This window comes from Erithacus rubecula (assembly GCF_903797595.1).
Source record: "Erithacus rubecula genome assembly, chromosome: 18".
Classification (NCBI taxonomy): Eukaryota; Metazoa; Chordata; class Aves; order Passeriformes; family Muscicapidae; genus Erithacus; species Erithacus rubecula.
The window spans coordinates 2,056,746-2,072,346 of NC_136670.1; the positions used below are offsets into that span (position 1 = coordinate 2,056,746).

A 15,601-nucleotide genomic window follows, 5' to 3' on the forward strand; every position below is an offset into this window, starting at 1 on the left:
TTCCAGAAGTGTCTGGACGCCATCCCGTGCGATGTGCTCTGGGAGGCCGTGCTGGAGCTGGCAGTTTAGCCCAGACGCTGCACTGTGCTCCCTCGAGCCGGGTCCGTGCCGGGCTCCCCTGGCCGGCCCAAAGCGGCGGCAGGAGCTCCGCCCCGCCCCGCCCCGCCCCGCCCCGCCCCTCGGCGCTCCCGCCGCCGCCCGGCGCGTGCGCAGCGCGGGAACGCCGCAAGTCGCGCGAGGCGGCGCGGCGGGCGCGCGCAGGCGCGGGGCGGGGCGGGCGCGCGGCGCTGATGCAAGAGCCGAGCACGGACTGACCCCGCGGCACCGAGCGCCCCCGACTCCGGCCCGCGGCCCCGCCGCAGACATGTCCGGCGACGAGGTGAGACCCGCCGGCCTCCGCCACTGCCACACGCGAGAGAGCCGCGCCCGGGGGCCGCGCCGCGCCGGGGCCGCCGCCATGTGGGCGCCGGGCCTGAGGCCTGCGGCGAGCGCGGCCTCCGCCCTGCCGGGGCCGGGGCGGGGGGCGCGGGCCGGGCCCCGGCGGACCCGCGGCTGGCTGCTGGGGCCGCAGTCCGGGGAAGGCCTGGAGCTCTCCTGGAGCTCCGGGGTGCTGCCGGCGGCCGCCCCTGGCACGGGGAAGCCGGAGAGGGAGGCAGATGGCACCGCAACCGCTCCTCCATCGTGTTCCGCGCTCTCCAGCGAAACGCAGCGTTTAGGCAGTTACTGCTCGCTTCTGGAGCTTTAATAGCTCGGCTTTTAACCTTGAGAGCCGAATAGCAACATCTGAACAAATGGTAACTTCACGTTTTCCGCATCTGGTGGTGTTTGTCTAGGCACAGTACCAGGGACGTTAATACATCCGTGTCTGAGAAATTTTTCTTTCAGTTCTTGTAAATGCCCTGTGTTTGCAGCTTTACTGGCCTCATTTCCAGTGCTCTCATGGAGGGAAAAGGAAAGTTTCCCGTGAGAAGCTGCTCTGGCTGGATCTAGGAGATGACTGCTTCTGGCCTTGTGTCTTTTCTCTGGTGTTATTTAAAATACCTGTGTGGCTTGTTTCCTTCAGAGCAAAGTGATCACTCAAGCCTTGGAGACAGGCTTGTCCTGCGTCATACAACTGGTGTAATTACGACTTATTTTAGTGGTAGCTGTGACTGGCTTACTCAGCTGCTTTAACGTCTAGAATGAATACGTTGCATTTTTGTGCCGAAATGTGTCGTGGGAGCTGCAGGTCTCATGTCTGGGCTGTTTTTGCACTCAGGAATGCTTGCATCAGGTGCTGTCTGACTCAGGGGATCACAGGGCCACGGAGCAGTTCATGGTTTGAATTTAGTTTGTGTCAGTAAAGTGGGATTTCTTACATAGTGGATTAATTTGAGGTGATTCCTGGGATCCATAGTGGAGTTCCATTTCTGGGCTACTTTATGTGACAGAGAATAAAGATGATGGCAGATGACACAGCTGAGCTGGCACTGTTCCTCAGGCTCTTGTGCAGTGAGTGCAGGTGCCTTCCAGAACTTCTGTGTCTCTGGTTGCTGGGAGCCAAGTACTTTGATATTAGTGAAAGTTTTTAAAGCCTCTGAAGTCGAGGAGGGTGAAGACAATTGAAGACAAATTAACACTGGAAACTGGGACAGATGGTAAGAACTTCATTGTGTTGAGCTGTAGCTTAAAGTTTTCAGAGCAGTGTATGAATGAAACTCGTTGGGAACATCCCTCAGGGCTGCCCAGAGCTGGGGCACATCAGGGGCAGCACTGGGCCAGTCTGTGGGGGGAAGTGGTCTGTTAATGTCTGTTTTGTTTATTAAAAACCTACAAAATACATAATCCTACTGAAGATCTGAAAGTTCTTTGAATCCTGCAGTTTTGTGAAGCTTCAGGCCATAATATTAGAGTGTTGTGTTTTGAGCAGCCAGAAAATTTCAGTGCTGTTTGCTGTTAGTAATTTTGCCCCTCACCCTAGACATAAGTCAGGGTAGTGTAAGGACACCTGAAGTGACTCGATCAGGGCAGGGGTCATATCTGCTTCTTAGATATGCCTCTGTTTATTCAGACTTGGGAAATGGGATTTATTTGTGACTTCTCTGCCACAGCAGTTCAGGGGATCACTGGCTTCAATCTTGAGTTGCATTTGGCCTGTGAAACTTTGATTCTGTTTCCCCCTTCTGTTTGTTCAGTTGCTAATTTTTTGTGAGCTGGGATTTTGTCTGTGCAGACACTTGAAGTAAGGAGCAGGTATATGGAGATGACTGTGAGAAGGAGCCATGTGGTCTGCAGAGGAGAAAACCCTATGTGGGAGTTTGGCTCTGAGAGCAGGAACAGGATGGGAATTTATAATTCTTTTCACGCAGGAGAAGTGTCCAGGTTTGTTGTGTTTGTTCTGGGAGCTTAGGTTACTTCAGTAAAAAAACTGCAACTTTGTAGTTTGCCAGCACTAAATGGTATCATAAGGTTCGGACTAAGCCAATGTGTTGAGCAGAGAAAAGAAATAAAGAAAGTTTGGAAACACCTGCCTCAAAGCCAGAACACGACCAGCTGAGTTATCAGGCTGATTCATTTATGTCATGACTTGTTAAAGCAAATGTGACCTAAGATTTCTGCTGAGTGCTTGTTGGAGCCCTTGGTGAACAAAATATCTCAGGCTAGGCCTATTCCTCCTCAGGCTGTGGAGTGTGACTGGTTCTGGGTGGGTGCTGGGTGTGCACAAGCCTGGCTTGCCCTGCTCAAGGCCACCTGTGTTTAAAGCTGAAAACCAATCTCCTGCATCCAGGAGCTATCTTGGTGTGTTCAGTTCAGTGTGGTTAGGCTGCAGACACTCTGTCTCTGTAGACACAAGAGATCCTTTATGGAGGTTCAGATGACTTTTCCTTCACAAAAAGAGTGATTTGGGTTGGGTGAGCTGGTTCCTTCTTAGAAACTGTTACATCTGATCCTAAGTTTGTATCACATGAGACAATAAAATCCTCTTCAGAGTCTTGCAGAGCATCTTCATGGAGATGAGTCAGGCACTTGTGCTTGATCCCGAGGCTGTGCACTGTGCCATGCAGACAGCTCTCTGCTGTCCCAGCAGCCTGGGGAGCTCCAGGAGGAAGCAGACGTGGAACCAGTTGGACATGCTGTGATTTCTGTGCATTGCAGCAGCCTGATTCTTCTGCTGCTTCCTTAGGCAGTGGTGTGAAGCCCTCTGGCAGAACTCTTGAAGATCATTCCAGCACAGTTTGTGCAACTAAAGACCCATTTCAGCATCTGAAAGCCTCAGTGGCACATAAATGTGCAGGCTTTGGGGATGTTGTGCTGCAGACACCCATATGAGCAGATTGATGCCTTTAGTAGAGGCTGTATGTTTCAGAAAACGGGAAGAATGTCTCAAGAACAGCATGGGTAGGAGAATGAGAAGTGCAAGGAAAGGTGGTGTTATGGGGAGAGGAAACCAGCAGACTTCAGGGGGTAGCTGGGCAAGAAGTTGGAGAACTGCTCCTTAGTGAAGTGCTGGCTCTTGCCTCGATGAGGGTGTTTATGATGGTGAAGTACAGCCCTGTGAGAACATTCTTCCATTACTGGATAAGAAACATTGGAGAAAGTGTCTAAAATGGTTGTATTTAATATATACCATGGTGTGACAGTCCAGATGTGATAGGCAGATGTGTGTAACAAGCTGACCAACAGCTGGGATGTCAACTTGTGTTTGAAGTGAAATAAAAGGCTTTAATGTGTTGGGAAAAGTCCCTCATTCAGATGATGAATAGGTTAAAAGTGAGTCTGGGGTTAGTGCCTTCTTCACAGCCAGACAAGGTGAATTAAGCTGCTTTGCTGGCTAGAGAGCTCGTTAACAGCTTTTAATTACCCAGTGTCTGAGGTTGTATTCAGTCTGGGGCGGGAGGAGGGTGAGACCTTTGCCATTTCAGTGTTCAGAGCTGATGCAGGTCTTGCTGTAACACCAGCCCCTTCTAGGTTTCTTTCTCATCCAGAGTGTTCTTGTCAAGAGAGTTATTGGCAAATCCTGCTCAGAATAAATCTGGGAATTTATATGTCTCACAAGTGGAAGTGATGTGTGATCAGACTATGTGCTTTGGTGGGGTTAAATTCTCTGTGTTGAGTGGTGCTGTATTACTGCAAAATTGGAGTCCATAATGGTCATAAAATAGAGATGGTAGCTTTAAGGTATTTTCAGCTGCACTAATAAGTAGGTGACAGGAGACTTGGGGTACAGGAAAAGTAGCAGATGCTGTGAACTCTGTCAGTTTTCCCTTGTAGTTGCCACAGTTGAGTTTGAAGCCGGGGAGCAGTTTGGAGAAATTGTTACAAATACTAAATGGGCGGTGATTATTGAGCTTCTAAGGAGCTCTTGACTTTTACAGATGATTTTCGATCCTACTATGAGCAAGAAGAAGAAGAAAAAGAAGAAGCCCTTCATGCTGGATGAGGAAGGAGGAGGAGGAGACCCACAAACAGAAGAGACTCAGCAATCAGAAACAAAGGAAGTTGAACCAGAGCCAACAGAAGACAAAGATGTTGAAGCAGATGAAGAAGACAGCAGGAAGAAAGGTAAAGTGAATCCATGCAGATAAACTCTCAGAGGTGCTGTTTTGGGACCACAAACCCAGTTTCCAGAATTTGGCATCCCAAAATATAGTGCCAGAGCCTTGGTTTGTTCAGAGATTTGTGAGCAGTCTCTGCTGCCTGTTTGGAGGGCAGATTGCCCTCCTGCTTGCAACCATGTTCACAGACATCACCAAGCTCCCAGGGGCTTTAGTAATTTCCAGTTTTCTGACTCAAGCAGTCCTTTGTGTAAAGCACTGGAAAGAGGCTCTCTGAAGTGGTGTAAAGTTTTAAATCTTCCACGTGCAGTTGTTGCTGTAATTCCACAATTATGGCTCTTTTTCATTTGACCAAGTAAGCAATAGTGTGAATAACTGAAACATGGTTAAAGGAGTTTGTAGTTTTTGTACAGTTCTGAATGTGATAACCAGAATGTTCTTTGGAATCTTTCAGGAAGTGTGTGATTGTGTATAAAAGCTTGCTTTTTAAATTGAGGCCAATGTCATTTCAAGATTGCCTAATTCAGAGAATGCCATTAACTGAAATCCAGTTTGTTGATAAAATTGGCTCCTGCTGCAGACCAAGGAAACTTCCTCCTGCACTTCTCATTTTTTGTCCAAGCATCTCTAATGACAAAAGTGACTATTTTATCTTGTACAGTAGAAAGAATCAAAATACACAGTTAGGAGATATTGAAACAATATTTGGGGGCAGAGTGGAATGATCTCTTCAAACCTGAAGGATGTCCACAGGGGTTACAGATAGTTGCTCATGTCTTACTGTAATGTTTTAAAGCCTTGGGTATGAGTTAGAAAGCTTCATATCTGAGCTGTTTCTACAGTTACACTTCTTTAGGCAATCCTTTGTTTTTGTTTTTTAGATACAACAGATGACTTGGATGACTTAAACTTTTTCAATCAAAAGAAAAAGAAGAAAAAAACAAAAAAGATATTTGATATAGATGAAGCAGAAGAAGGTGTAAAGGTTTGTTTACATAACTATGGCTGAAAACTCTCTTGCTTCCATTTTCTTGAGATTGGCAGTGCAGGAGTTGTCTCAAGTCTTATCATTGTGTCTTGGTGCAGTTCATAACTAAACTTTGTGTCTTTCTCTTTTTTTGTTGCTCCTGCCTGGGCTTTTTGTCCAGAAGTGGAAAAACCTGCCTGCTCTGAAAGAGCAAATAATTCACCAGTCTGTAGGGAGAGCTGATTAACCTCAAGGTTAATTGTCTTTTGGGGTTAGAGAGGGTGCTGGATGTCAGAAGACACACACAGAACAGTCCTCTAAAGGCCAGCACTTCAAATAAAGTGCCCATATCTGCCAAGAAATCTGTTTTCACTCTGGTGTTTTCTTTAGAAAGGATTGGCTACTGTGCTGTGTTCCAGAAGGTGTACAAGATATTTTTACTCTTCTCAAGTTTTATTCCAAGTAGTGTTTTTGTATCACATGTCAGTGTAACTGGCAAGCCCAGAGAGCAAGAGGACAGAGAAATGTAATGTTATACATAAACCTTCTCTTTAGATTCTGCCTTTTGGGGAAGAAAATGTTCCTCTAATCTGGCTCAGAAGACAAAATACTTGCTCTGTGTTCTTTCAGTGTGCAGAATTGTGATAACAAATTAGAGTGTATCACAGCTTTGCTTTCCCTGAGTGCCACCACGAGGAGTGTTTTGTTCCCTCCTGGCCTCAGATGGCTGCTGCCTTAAAGTGCAGCCTGACCTTGTTCCTGGCTAGCCAGAAAGTACAAATCTGGCCCTGCTCATGGCAGTAGTGCAGGATACAGGACTCTCTTGAACATGCTGGAATTCCATTCTCACCTGTTGGATTTCAGGCTTGGGGTGGATGTCACCAGTATTCACCTCTGTAGTGCAGCTGGTGTTATTTTTGATGTTGGGGTTAACACTGGATAAACTACACTCTTACTACTTTGCAGGAATTGAAAATTGAAGGGGATGTGCCAGAGACAGTGGAACCTGAAGATGACCTTGATATTATGCTGGGCAATAAAAAGAAGAAAAAGAAGAATGTGAAGTTTCCAGATGAAGATGAGATAATGGAGAAGGATGAAGGTAGAAGTATAACCTAACTCTGTGAGATTTTGAAAGTGAAATGTAGTCCACCTTGTATGTGAATAAGTTCTGTTCAAATGCCTTTTTTGTTCCAAAATTTATTGGTAAAATGTTCTATAAAAGCACTGTATAAATTTCCCATGAGTGCTGGTGTCTCCTGCTGACAGAGAAGACTTGAGTCTACATCTTAGTGGAATTTTCTCCTGTGTACCTTTTACAAATCATGTAAGCATGAGTTTAAAGAATATTTCTTAATGAATCCCCAAAAACTTTCTTTACAGCATTTGAGGATGAAGATAGCAAAAAAGATGATGGAATTTCTTTTAGTCTTCAGTCAGGACCTGCGTGGGCAGGCTCAGAAAGGGACTACACATATGATGAGGTAATGTTCCAGAGACTTTTAAAACATATTTTCCATGTTCATCTGCATCAGTAGAGCCTTATGCTCATATTTCCTATTTCTAACTTCATAGTCAAGGGCTTGTAGTCAGAGGCTCTTGAGCAGAAGCTAACAAGGCATGTCTTCTATCACAGTAATTTTCACATTGGTTGTGGTTCAGACACCTCTGCCATGGGCAGAGCAAACCCTTGGGGGAGCAGTGTTGGGATTGTGAATTGATCAGAAGGTTTTAAATGTGCTCTGAGGCAGGTGGGGCAATGCTGTAGGCAGAGGCAGTGTGATGCTCACTGTGAACTGTTCCAGGTGGCTGTTAGGGGTGAGATGCTCAGTGCTGTGCATCCCTTCTTTTGCAGTTGCTCAATAGAGTGTTTAACATCATGCGCGAGAAGAACCCGGACATGGTGGCTGGAGAGAAGCGGAAATTCGTCATGAAGCCCCCGCAGGTTGTGAGAGTAGGGACCAAGAAAACGTCTTTTGTCAACTTCACAGATATCTGCAAACTGTAAGTTCCCCTTTGGATTTCCCAGGGATAGCAGATGGATGCACTGCTCTGTGCTCCTGTGCTGAAGGCAGAGTTTTCTGGCAAGTGTCTCTTTTTCAGAGAGCTCGTTGCATTTCTCTGTGAGAAGATATTTCTGGACGTGATTTATTGAGAATTTCTAATTTTGTACTTAAATTACAAAAATGGTACATGGGCTGAAACTTGCAGAGTTCATTGGCTTCTCTCAAGTTGGGTCACCAGTGACATTTATGTGCAAGCCTTGAGGAGAAGGGTGGGAAAAGTTCTAATTTGAGCTGGCTACAAATACTGTTCTCTTGCTAAATGATATGGGCTCCAGTAGAGTTTTCCCACTGTTTCCTGCAGGGATATCTGTGTCTCAGTTATGTCTTGTGAAGGCAGTTCTGTTCTTTTTGAGCACTCCTGGGAATGCAGATCAGATGGGTATCAGAAGTGTGCCAGAAAACAGACCTGGTGAAACCCTGCTGAGGATCTGGGTTGTGCATTGAGGGAAGCTTTTCATGTTTTTTTAGGGGGATGGGACACTAAGAATGAAAAATCTTTAATGGAAAACTTCTTTTCACTAGTTGCTGTAATTTTGAGTTTGGGATAGTGGGAGGTTTTTTTGTGTGGACTGTTCAGTTTTCTTGTGTCTTCATTCACTGTGTGTGTGCTCCTTGTTGCAGACCCCTGGCACTGCTCCCTTTGAAAATAAGTTGGATTTACCCTGTCAGTCCTGTATAAATACCAAATTTCTCTGAAGGGGGAAGATTAAACATTTCCTTACTTTATTTTTAGATTACATCGTCAGCCAAAACATCTCCTGGCGTTTTTGTTGGCAGAATTGGGTACAAGGTAAGGCTGCTGGGTTATGTGTGTGCTTAGGCTTGTTATTGGTTAAATATAACATTTTTGGGGTTAGATCTGTATAGATGTGCTGGAAAATGAGGCTTTTGTTCCCTGCACTTCAGTGCTGTGCTGGGTGATTGAGGAGAGAACATTTTAGTGAGGAGGTACAGAGGGAAACTCCAAGGGAATGGTCTTGTTCACTCCTCTGAGACAGGCAGGTGAGGGTTGTGCCTGGGCAAAACTCCCTGTAGGAAGTAGCTCTAAGTACCTCAGAATTGTGCATTTTACTCCCTACAACACAATTGTGGATGTGCTCTTCTTGAGGAACACATCTTATTTTGCTTCATGTTTCTGATTTGTTTTGATGCTTCACACCTGCAAATCAAATAATTATTTTTTCTTTTCAATTAGTGGTTCAATAGATGGTAACAACCAACTGGTAATCAAAGGAAGATTCCAGCAAAAACAGATAGAAAATGTCTTGAGAAGATATATCAGTAAGTAGAACTCCCTTTCCCACTGCAGATTTCTCTCAGGCCCTTTGTGCTGCCCATGCATGGCCCAGGTGTGTGCCCACCATGGAGGAGGCTGAGGAGCCACAGCTTTCCTTTGTCATTGAATAATACAAATACAGGTGGTTCTGCTCTGTCCTGCACTAAAATGTGCCAAGGAAAGCAGAGCATTTAAAAACTGCTTGTTTTCATGTGAGCTTCATATCTTGGCTTTGATGAGGACTGTGGAAAACAGCAGCAATTGTTAATTTTGCAGTCTGTTGTACCCATGAATTGACAGATGCAATGTTTGTGTGCCACAGCTGGTCAGAGGAGTCAGATGATGTGTCACAAATCCTGCTTTAGTGCTGTGTCAGTGGCAGAGCTGCTGACACCTGGCAGTGCTGCCTCAGCAAAGGAGCTCAGGCCACACCAGTCTGTACTGGTTGCTAACTTCAAACCAGTGTCAGTGCACAGAGTACCACATGTTACTGTATATGGGGTTGCAGAGTGGTGAAAGGACACAGTAACGTGGCACTCTCTTGCATGGTGTAAGAAAGAGCAATTTATTGAAGAAAGTCATTGCCTTAAATAAGGCATTTTGTGAAAAACAAAATATAGATAGTTCATTGGTCAGAGAAGGAGACACTCTTGTCCCAGGCTTCTCAGGTGTTTATCTTTTGTCATGATTCTTTCTCTCACATTTACAGTAGAGAAAGAAGCTCTAGCCTGGGAAAAATCCTAGCTGAGCCTGAGAAAGCCAGAGTGCAAAAATCCTTCCAGATTCTCCCTGGCCCGTGATGGCCACAACCCCACAAACCCTCCTGTTCCTTAGCCGGGGGCGATGTGTAGGTGTTGATAACCAGCCCCTCGCAGCTGGTGGAGCTGCCCTGCAGGGCCCAGTGCACACTAACCTGTCATTGCCCACAGAGGAGTACGTGACCTGCCACACGTGCCGCTCCCCCGACACCATCCTGCAGAAGGACACGCGCCTGTACTTCCTGCAGTGCGAGACCTGCCACTCGCGCTGCTCCGTGGCCAGCATCAAAACCGGCTTCCAGGCTGTCACCGGCAAGAGGGCCCAGCTCCGTGCCAAAGCCAACTAGCTGGGCTCGCCCAGATGGGACTGCGCAGCTTGGCGGCGGCCGATGGCAGCCGTGTATTAAAGCCGGCTTGGAAAAACCACAAGGGATTTGGCTCTTTGATTGATTGGGTCTGGGAAATCCTTGCGAGATGCAGATCCTCGAGCTGTTCACGTACATTTGCTCATTGAATATATTTTACCGACTGTAAGGAGCGTGGTGGGAAAGGAGGTGCTTTTTAATCCGTTCAGACTTCTGTAAAACACGAGATAAATTAAAGATACTATAACAGTGAGTGTCTTGGATTTGGATTTTTCCTTCAGTTTCTTCTTCCAACACTGGTGGGAATGGTTGGTGTGTTGTTCTGCAGATCCTGTCACTGAGCTATGTCCAAGACCCAGAATGAAGTTCTTAGATAAAGGTTATTTTGCTTTTACATAACAGGCTTGTTTTAGTTATGCTGTCATGAAGCAGAGAAACCAGTGACAGAGTCCCAGGGCTGACAGGCCACCATGAGCCCTGCTCCTGCTTGTGCACAGTCAGGGGGGTCAGCACATGCTGGTACTGCTTAATTAGGCAAAAATAGCTCTGAGAGAGTTCAGACACCGGACTGGTGCTGAATCTTAACACAGAATCAATAAACTGTACTGTAAGTTTTCATAGTGTCATTGTACTAAATTTTGCAATTTCTAATAGAGAAACGTTTATATTTCTGAAGTCCTGCACTCTTCATCACTTTAAAAAGAATCTAAATGCAGCAGAAAACAAAGAAATAGTAGGTTTGTCATTGTATGGTGGCTGCAACACAGTCTTCTATAAATCTTGAATTTGCAGGAGATACTGCCAAGTAATTTGGGTTCCAAATTAACACTTTCTGCTTCAGGATCTTCCCATGCCTTTCCTCAGCTGGCATTGTCAGTGACCTTGAGGGCCACCCACTGCTGTCCTGGCTGAGTTTTGTGTAGAAGTTGTTCCAGCTGGGGATGCAAAGATGCAGAGGGGGAGTGAAGGTCCCCCCGGGGTTGCAGAAGTGGGGACAGTTGTCACTTGATTGCCACAATGTCCTGGGGGAGGGAAAGGTGCAGCAGCTCAGGGCCCTGGACAGCCACCCCTGCAGGTCAGGGGAGCAGCCTCCTCCCCAGGGGAGCTGGTCCTTCTGAAGGCAATACAGCAAACACCACAACTTGAAGGGTTTCTACTAAGTTTTAACCTTTGTATGTTAACACAGAGCACAGTATTGCTGGGGAGTCACTCACTTGCTATTTGAAACTTTGACAGTGCTGTAAGGTGAAAAATCAAGGTTTTATGGTTGGTTTCTTGAAAGCATTTGAATTTCAAGTGAGCTATAACAATGTTGGATGTATCTTAAAGTGAATAAAGCCAGGATCAGTGCCTCTTGTAACATTATTGTTGTATTCTTGTTTCTTCCTCTAGCTAAGAGTTTCCCATTGGGAGTAAAACCTTGGAGAAGTGCGAGTTGCTTTTTTGTTTTGGTGACTTGCTGGTGGGACACCCTGAAATAGCTGAAGAGCAAAGATACTTTGTTTTTAAATGCTTGTTTTTCCCTGGATCAAATACCTTTAACATACTTTTAAAAATACACTGGGGCCTTGAGCTGGTGCTCTATTTCAGTGCTATAAAGAAAAGTTTGATTTAGTGAAATTAGATCACAAAGATCCGAGTTAATAAAGGAATAACTCATTGTTCCAACCTCTCAGCTGTGAGCTCTGGCTTGCAGGAGAGTTTCATAGGTGTATTTTGTAGATGTGCTTTGAGTCTGGGCATGAAACCCTGAGGTTTTTTAATGACTGATACTCGAGTGCACCATGTGGAGCTGTAGGCTCAGATCCTGCTGTGCAATGACCTCACTAATGCAGAAAAAGTCAGTCTGAGAGCAGATAGCAGCTGGGGTTTATTCTTTTTAGGAAAAACTTCCAGAGTGCATTCAAATATGAACACAAATGCCTCATGCTGCTTGTGAGGCTGATGTGACTTTGAAGTGCAGTTGTGTTCAGAGGCAAAAGTTTTACTTGAGCTGGCTGTGAGAAAGCAGAATAAGAATGGAGCTCCTAAAAGAGGAGGGGTGGCTGTGGTTGCCCTGATCTGTGTGCAGATGCCTTTTTGCAGGCAGAGCTGGCTGGCTTTGTCCATGTTTTTTTCTCTCTGAGCTGGAAATTGGCTGTGTGTAGATGTGGGAGCCAGATTTTAAATACTGAATGTCCCTGTTTGACCAACAGCTGGGCTGCTTCTCTCTATGGATTTTGCCATGCCCAGTTCTCCACCCGATCCAGGTAATCTGAGCAATGCAGGGCTGTTCCTTCCCAGCAGTGAAGGTGAAACATCTTCCAGCCCAGAACAGTGAAGAGTAAATCATCTAAGACTTGTCCCTGGAAGTGCTGGGAGAACAAACAATAGTTGTGGTCAGTCAGCCTGAGATTTACTGATGCCTTGGAAGAATAATCTTTTTATCCCCACTTCTGCCACAATATGATTTTATCTCCACCCTCAGGTGGTTGCAGCTCCAAGAAGTGGGGACCTTGCTCATATCCCTGAAGTAACCAGGGAAATGGGAACATCTCATTCCCTAACTGAGCACAAATCCAGTGGGATCAGCTGCCCTGGGGCTTGTGTGCTTCTGTTCTGAAATCACTGGTGGCTACTATGAAAATCAGTGAGAATAAACTCCATGGCTGGGAGCTTCTGGCCAGAGCAAGAATTTATTCATTATTATAAGTAACCAGAGCTGGTGTAAAGGAGGAGCATTTCTGAAATGGCTCCATGGAGAGCTGGGAGTTCCTGCTTGGTCCCAGGACTGTGACATTGTGCAGCATCCTCCAGGTATGGCCCCCACACCCCGAGATCCCTGGTTTGGTTGGGGCAGCTTCTCAGGGAGACTGGGGCACCTGGGGCTGTCAGCAAGGAGACAAAAAAAGCAGATTTTCAAAGCTGCTGCCACCGGGACAGGGTTTGTCACAAACTGCAGGGGGTGTTGAGCTTTAATCAGGTGAAACGACCTGTGGTGGTGGCTGGGGGAGAGAGGGAAATACAGGAATTGAAACAGCAGGAAGTTCCTGAAAATCAAGAAAATGGGAAGTCGAGTGTGATGCTGACAGCTGAAAATCATTAGAATGTATCTGTTCATCTTCTGCATAACACCTCCAGCTCTCTGTTCTGCCCTGTGCTCAGTTTTCCCCTAGAGGTTTATTCCAGATTACTGGAATAGCATCCAAGAAGGTGAGAGGCCAGGCTGTGAGAAGGATTTGAAGGCAAACATTGAACAGAAAGCACAAGAATTTAGCAGTCCAGATTCAGTCTGGCTGGAGAGCAAACTGCAAAGCCTCTCCAGCTCCTACAAGAATGACTGGATTTTCTGGGTTTCCTGCTGTAGTGAAGGTCAGTGCCTGGATGCCAGAGTAGCAGAGGACCCAGGTCACAGGGGGAACAGGGCAAGCCTGTCCTGGTGAAAACCTTTCCTCATTTTTGCAGCAGTGCCAGCTGGAGCTGCAGAGTGTTGGATTCCCTCAGTGCCCATGGGAGCAGCCAGGGTAGGGCTGGACCTGCCTGGCTCTGCCCCTCATTCTGCTCTCTGTAGGGACATTTGGCATTTCACAGCCTGCTCTGGTTCCAGGGGTTTGTCCACCTTGGGAATACTCAAGTGGCTCCAGTTTGGGTTAATAGCTGAAAGGATTTTGTGTGAACAGTCAAATCCTGTGGCAGAGAAAGGAACACAATTCCATGTGTCCTTTCCCCCAAATGCAGGGAGCTGAGGGAGCAGAAAGGTTGCTCTGATTAGTTGCTTAAATGATCTTGTGACAGGAGAAGAAAAAAGCCATTTGAGAAGATGTTTAATGGCAATATCTTCCTCCTAAAATTCAGGGCCTGATGCTGATCCTTAACACACATTATCTCACCTGGACAAGCCTTTCCTTTGAAGGGACCTCACCTGGCTTCAGTCCCTGGGCTAAGAAGTTTGGTGTTTGCAGCTCTTTCAGTCATTATTTTATCCCTTTCATTATTTTACCTATATCAGTGATGAAGACAGGGCAGTGCCATCAAAGGTCATTCAGCCAGCCTTCAGTTTTTAAGGACAGGCTCATTCCTTGCTTCCTGAGATTGCTGTCCATCCTTTTTCCTTTTTGCACATTGCAGACACCTGCAGAATTCTGGAATAAAGCAGTCACTGCTTTACCTCTGTGTTGGGATAAATTTTGCTGCCCAGTACCCACAGGTATAAGTGGTACCTCCATCCCTCCCTCCATGGCATCTCCCACTGTTGTTCTCTGGACTCAGAAGTTCTGCTTTTTCTAACATTCTTCATTCTGTAGGAAAGCAAATCCCTTTTAAAATCCATTGTTTCTTCCCCCAGCCCTGCTTTGGGTAATTATCCCATGAGTTTGGTGCATTTCTTTCTTCAGTGTGAGACCCTGCACTGGAGGGGAGCAGGACTGTAGGACTGATGGCAAAGAAGTTTGTACCCTGATTGTCACCAGTGACAGGTGCTTTATTACAGGGAGGAAATCTAAATGTGGTTCATTTTCAAAATAACACACAGAAGGTAAATAAATAATAAATTTTCAGTTACATTTTTTGTTTCTTGGGCTGAAATGTCTCTGTTCTGCTCATGGCCCTCAGAACCTGCTGCAGGCCTTGTGCTGTTTTTGTTCAGCACCAAAATTGCCTTTTTCCCACCAAGACTGGGGAAAAAAAAGTTCTGAGAAATGTGACTCATCTGAAATGAAGCTTAAAACATTTCTCTTTGCTGCCTTGTCCTCACCCTCCCTGACACCCTGGGACAAGAGAGGGAAGAGTGGTTGCTTTCTCTGTTCTGAAGGAGCTGTGCAGAGAGCCCTGGCTTCTCCTCCTGTGATTTGGGCTCCAGGTGTGGCTGGAGGCTGTCACTGTGGCTCCAGGTGAGGTTTCCCTGTTGGTGGGTAAGTGCTTGCTTGGGGCTGCCTGTGGGGTCTTGAATATTCCACAAATGGCAGTTTGGTTTAATTCCACACCTTCTCCACTTCCCCAAAATTCATTTAAACCATGTGCTGTAGCACATTGTTTCCCTCTACTCTTTGTACTGGACAAGGGAGGTGACCTTTATTTAAATCCTTCCCCTGGCCAAGAACATCCCTGGATTGGAGTTCAGTGTGCTGGGACTGGAGCCCCTCTGTCCTTCTGAAGATGCTGTGGGCACAGAGATGACTCCTGAGCTGGCCCAAAGCAGCACCAGGGATGCTCTGGCCTGTGTGGACAAAGGGAAGGGCTGAGCTGGTGCAGCCCTGGAGGGGATGTCCCAGGTGAGCTGCTCACCCCACCTGGCTCAGGCTCACCCAGCAGGAGGAAGCTCTGAGCAAACCCGTGGAGTTCTGGGGGATCTGCAGCCCTGGGCCAGCAGCAATCCCCTGCCTGGGAGGAAACCTGGCCAGTGAAAGGTGCTGAACTTGGTGTTTTCTTGCTGGGCCAGTGCAGGGTGTCCAGCCTGACCCCTGCCCTCTGTCCAGGAGTCTTGGGTTGCAATACAGGATGTGCCCAGAAATGTGAATTCTGTCACCATCTGCTGCAGCCGGGTGGGGCAGTGCCCCTGATCTCCTGGCACATATTATCTGCTAATGGGACATCTTTAAACCAGCTGGGACAATCATCTTTATCTTTCCACAGCCCATCCTCCCTCCAGGAGATATC

At 46.6% G+C, this 15,601-nt stretch overlaps 1 protein-coding gene across 1 annotated transcript; it reads left to right on the forward strand.

The window, feature by feature from the left end:
- Nucleotides 1-220: 220 nt before the first annotated feature.
- On the forward strand, nt 221-10,690 carry EIF2S2 (eukaryotic translation initiation factor 2 subunit beta). The gene is made up of 9 exons (XM_079322028.1): nt 221-379; nt 4,356-4,542; nt 5,417-5,520; nt 6,469-6,604; nt 6,886-6,986; nt 7,358-7,506; nt 8,302-8,358; nt 8,764-8,849; nt 9,774-10,690. The coding sequence occupies exons 1-9, from the start codon at nt 365-367 to the stop codon at nt 9,947-9,949; spliced, it is 1,011 nt and encodes a 336-aa protein (XP_079178154.1). The 5' UTR covers nt 221-364; the 3' UTR covers nt 9,950-10,690.
- The last annotated feature ends 4,911 nt before the right edge of the window (nt 10,691-15,601 follow it).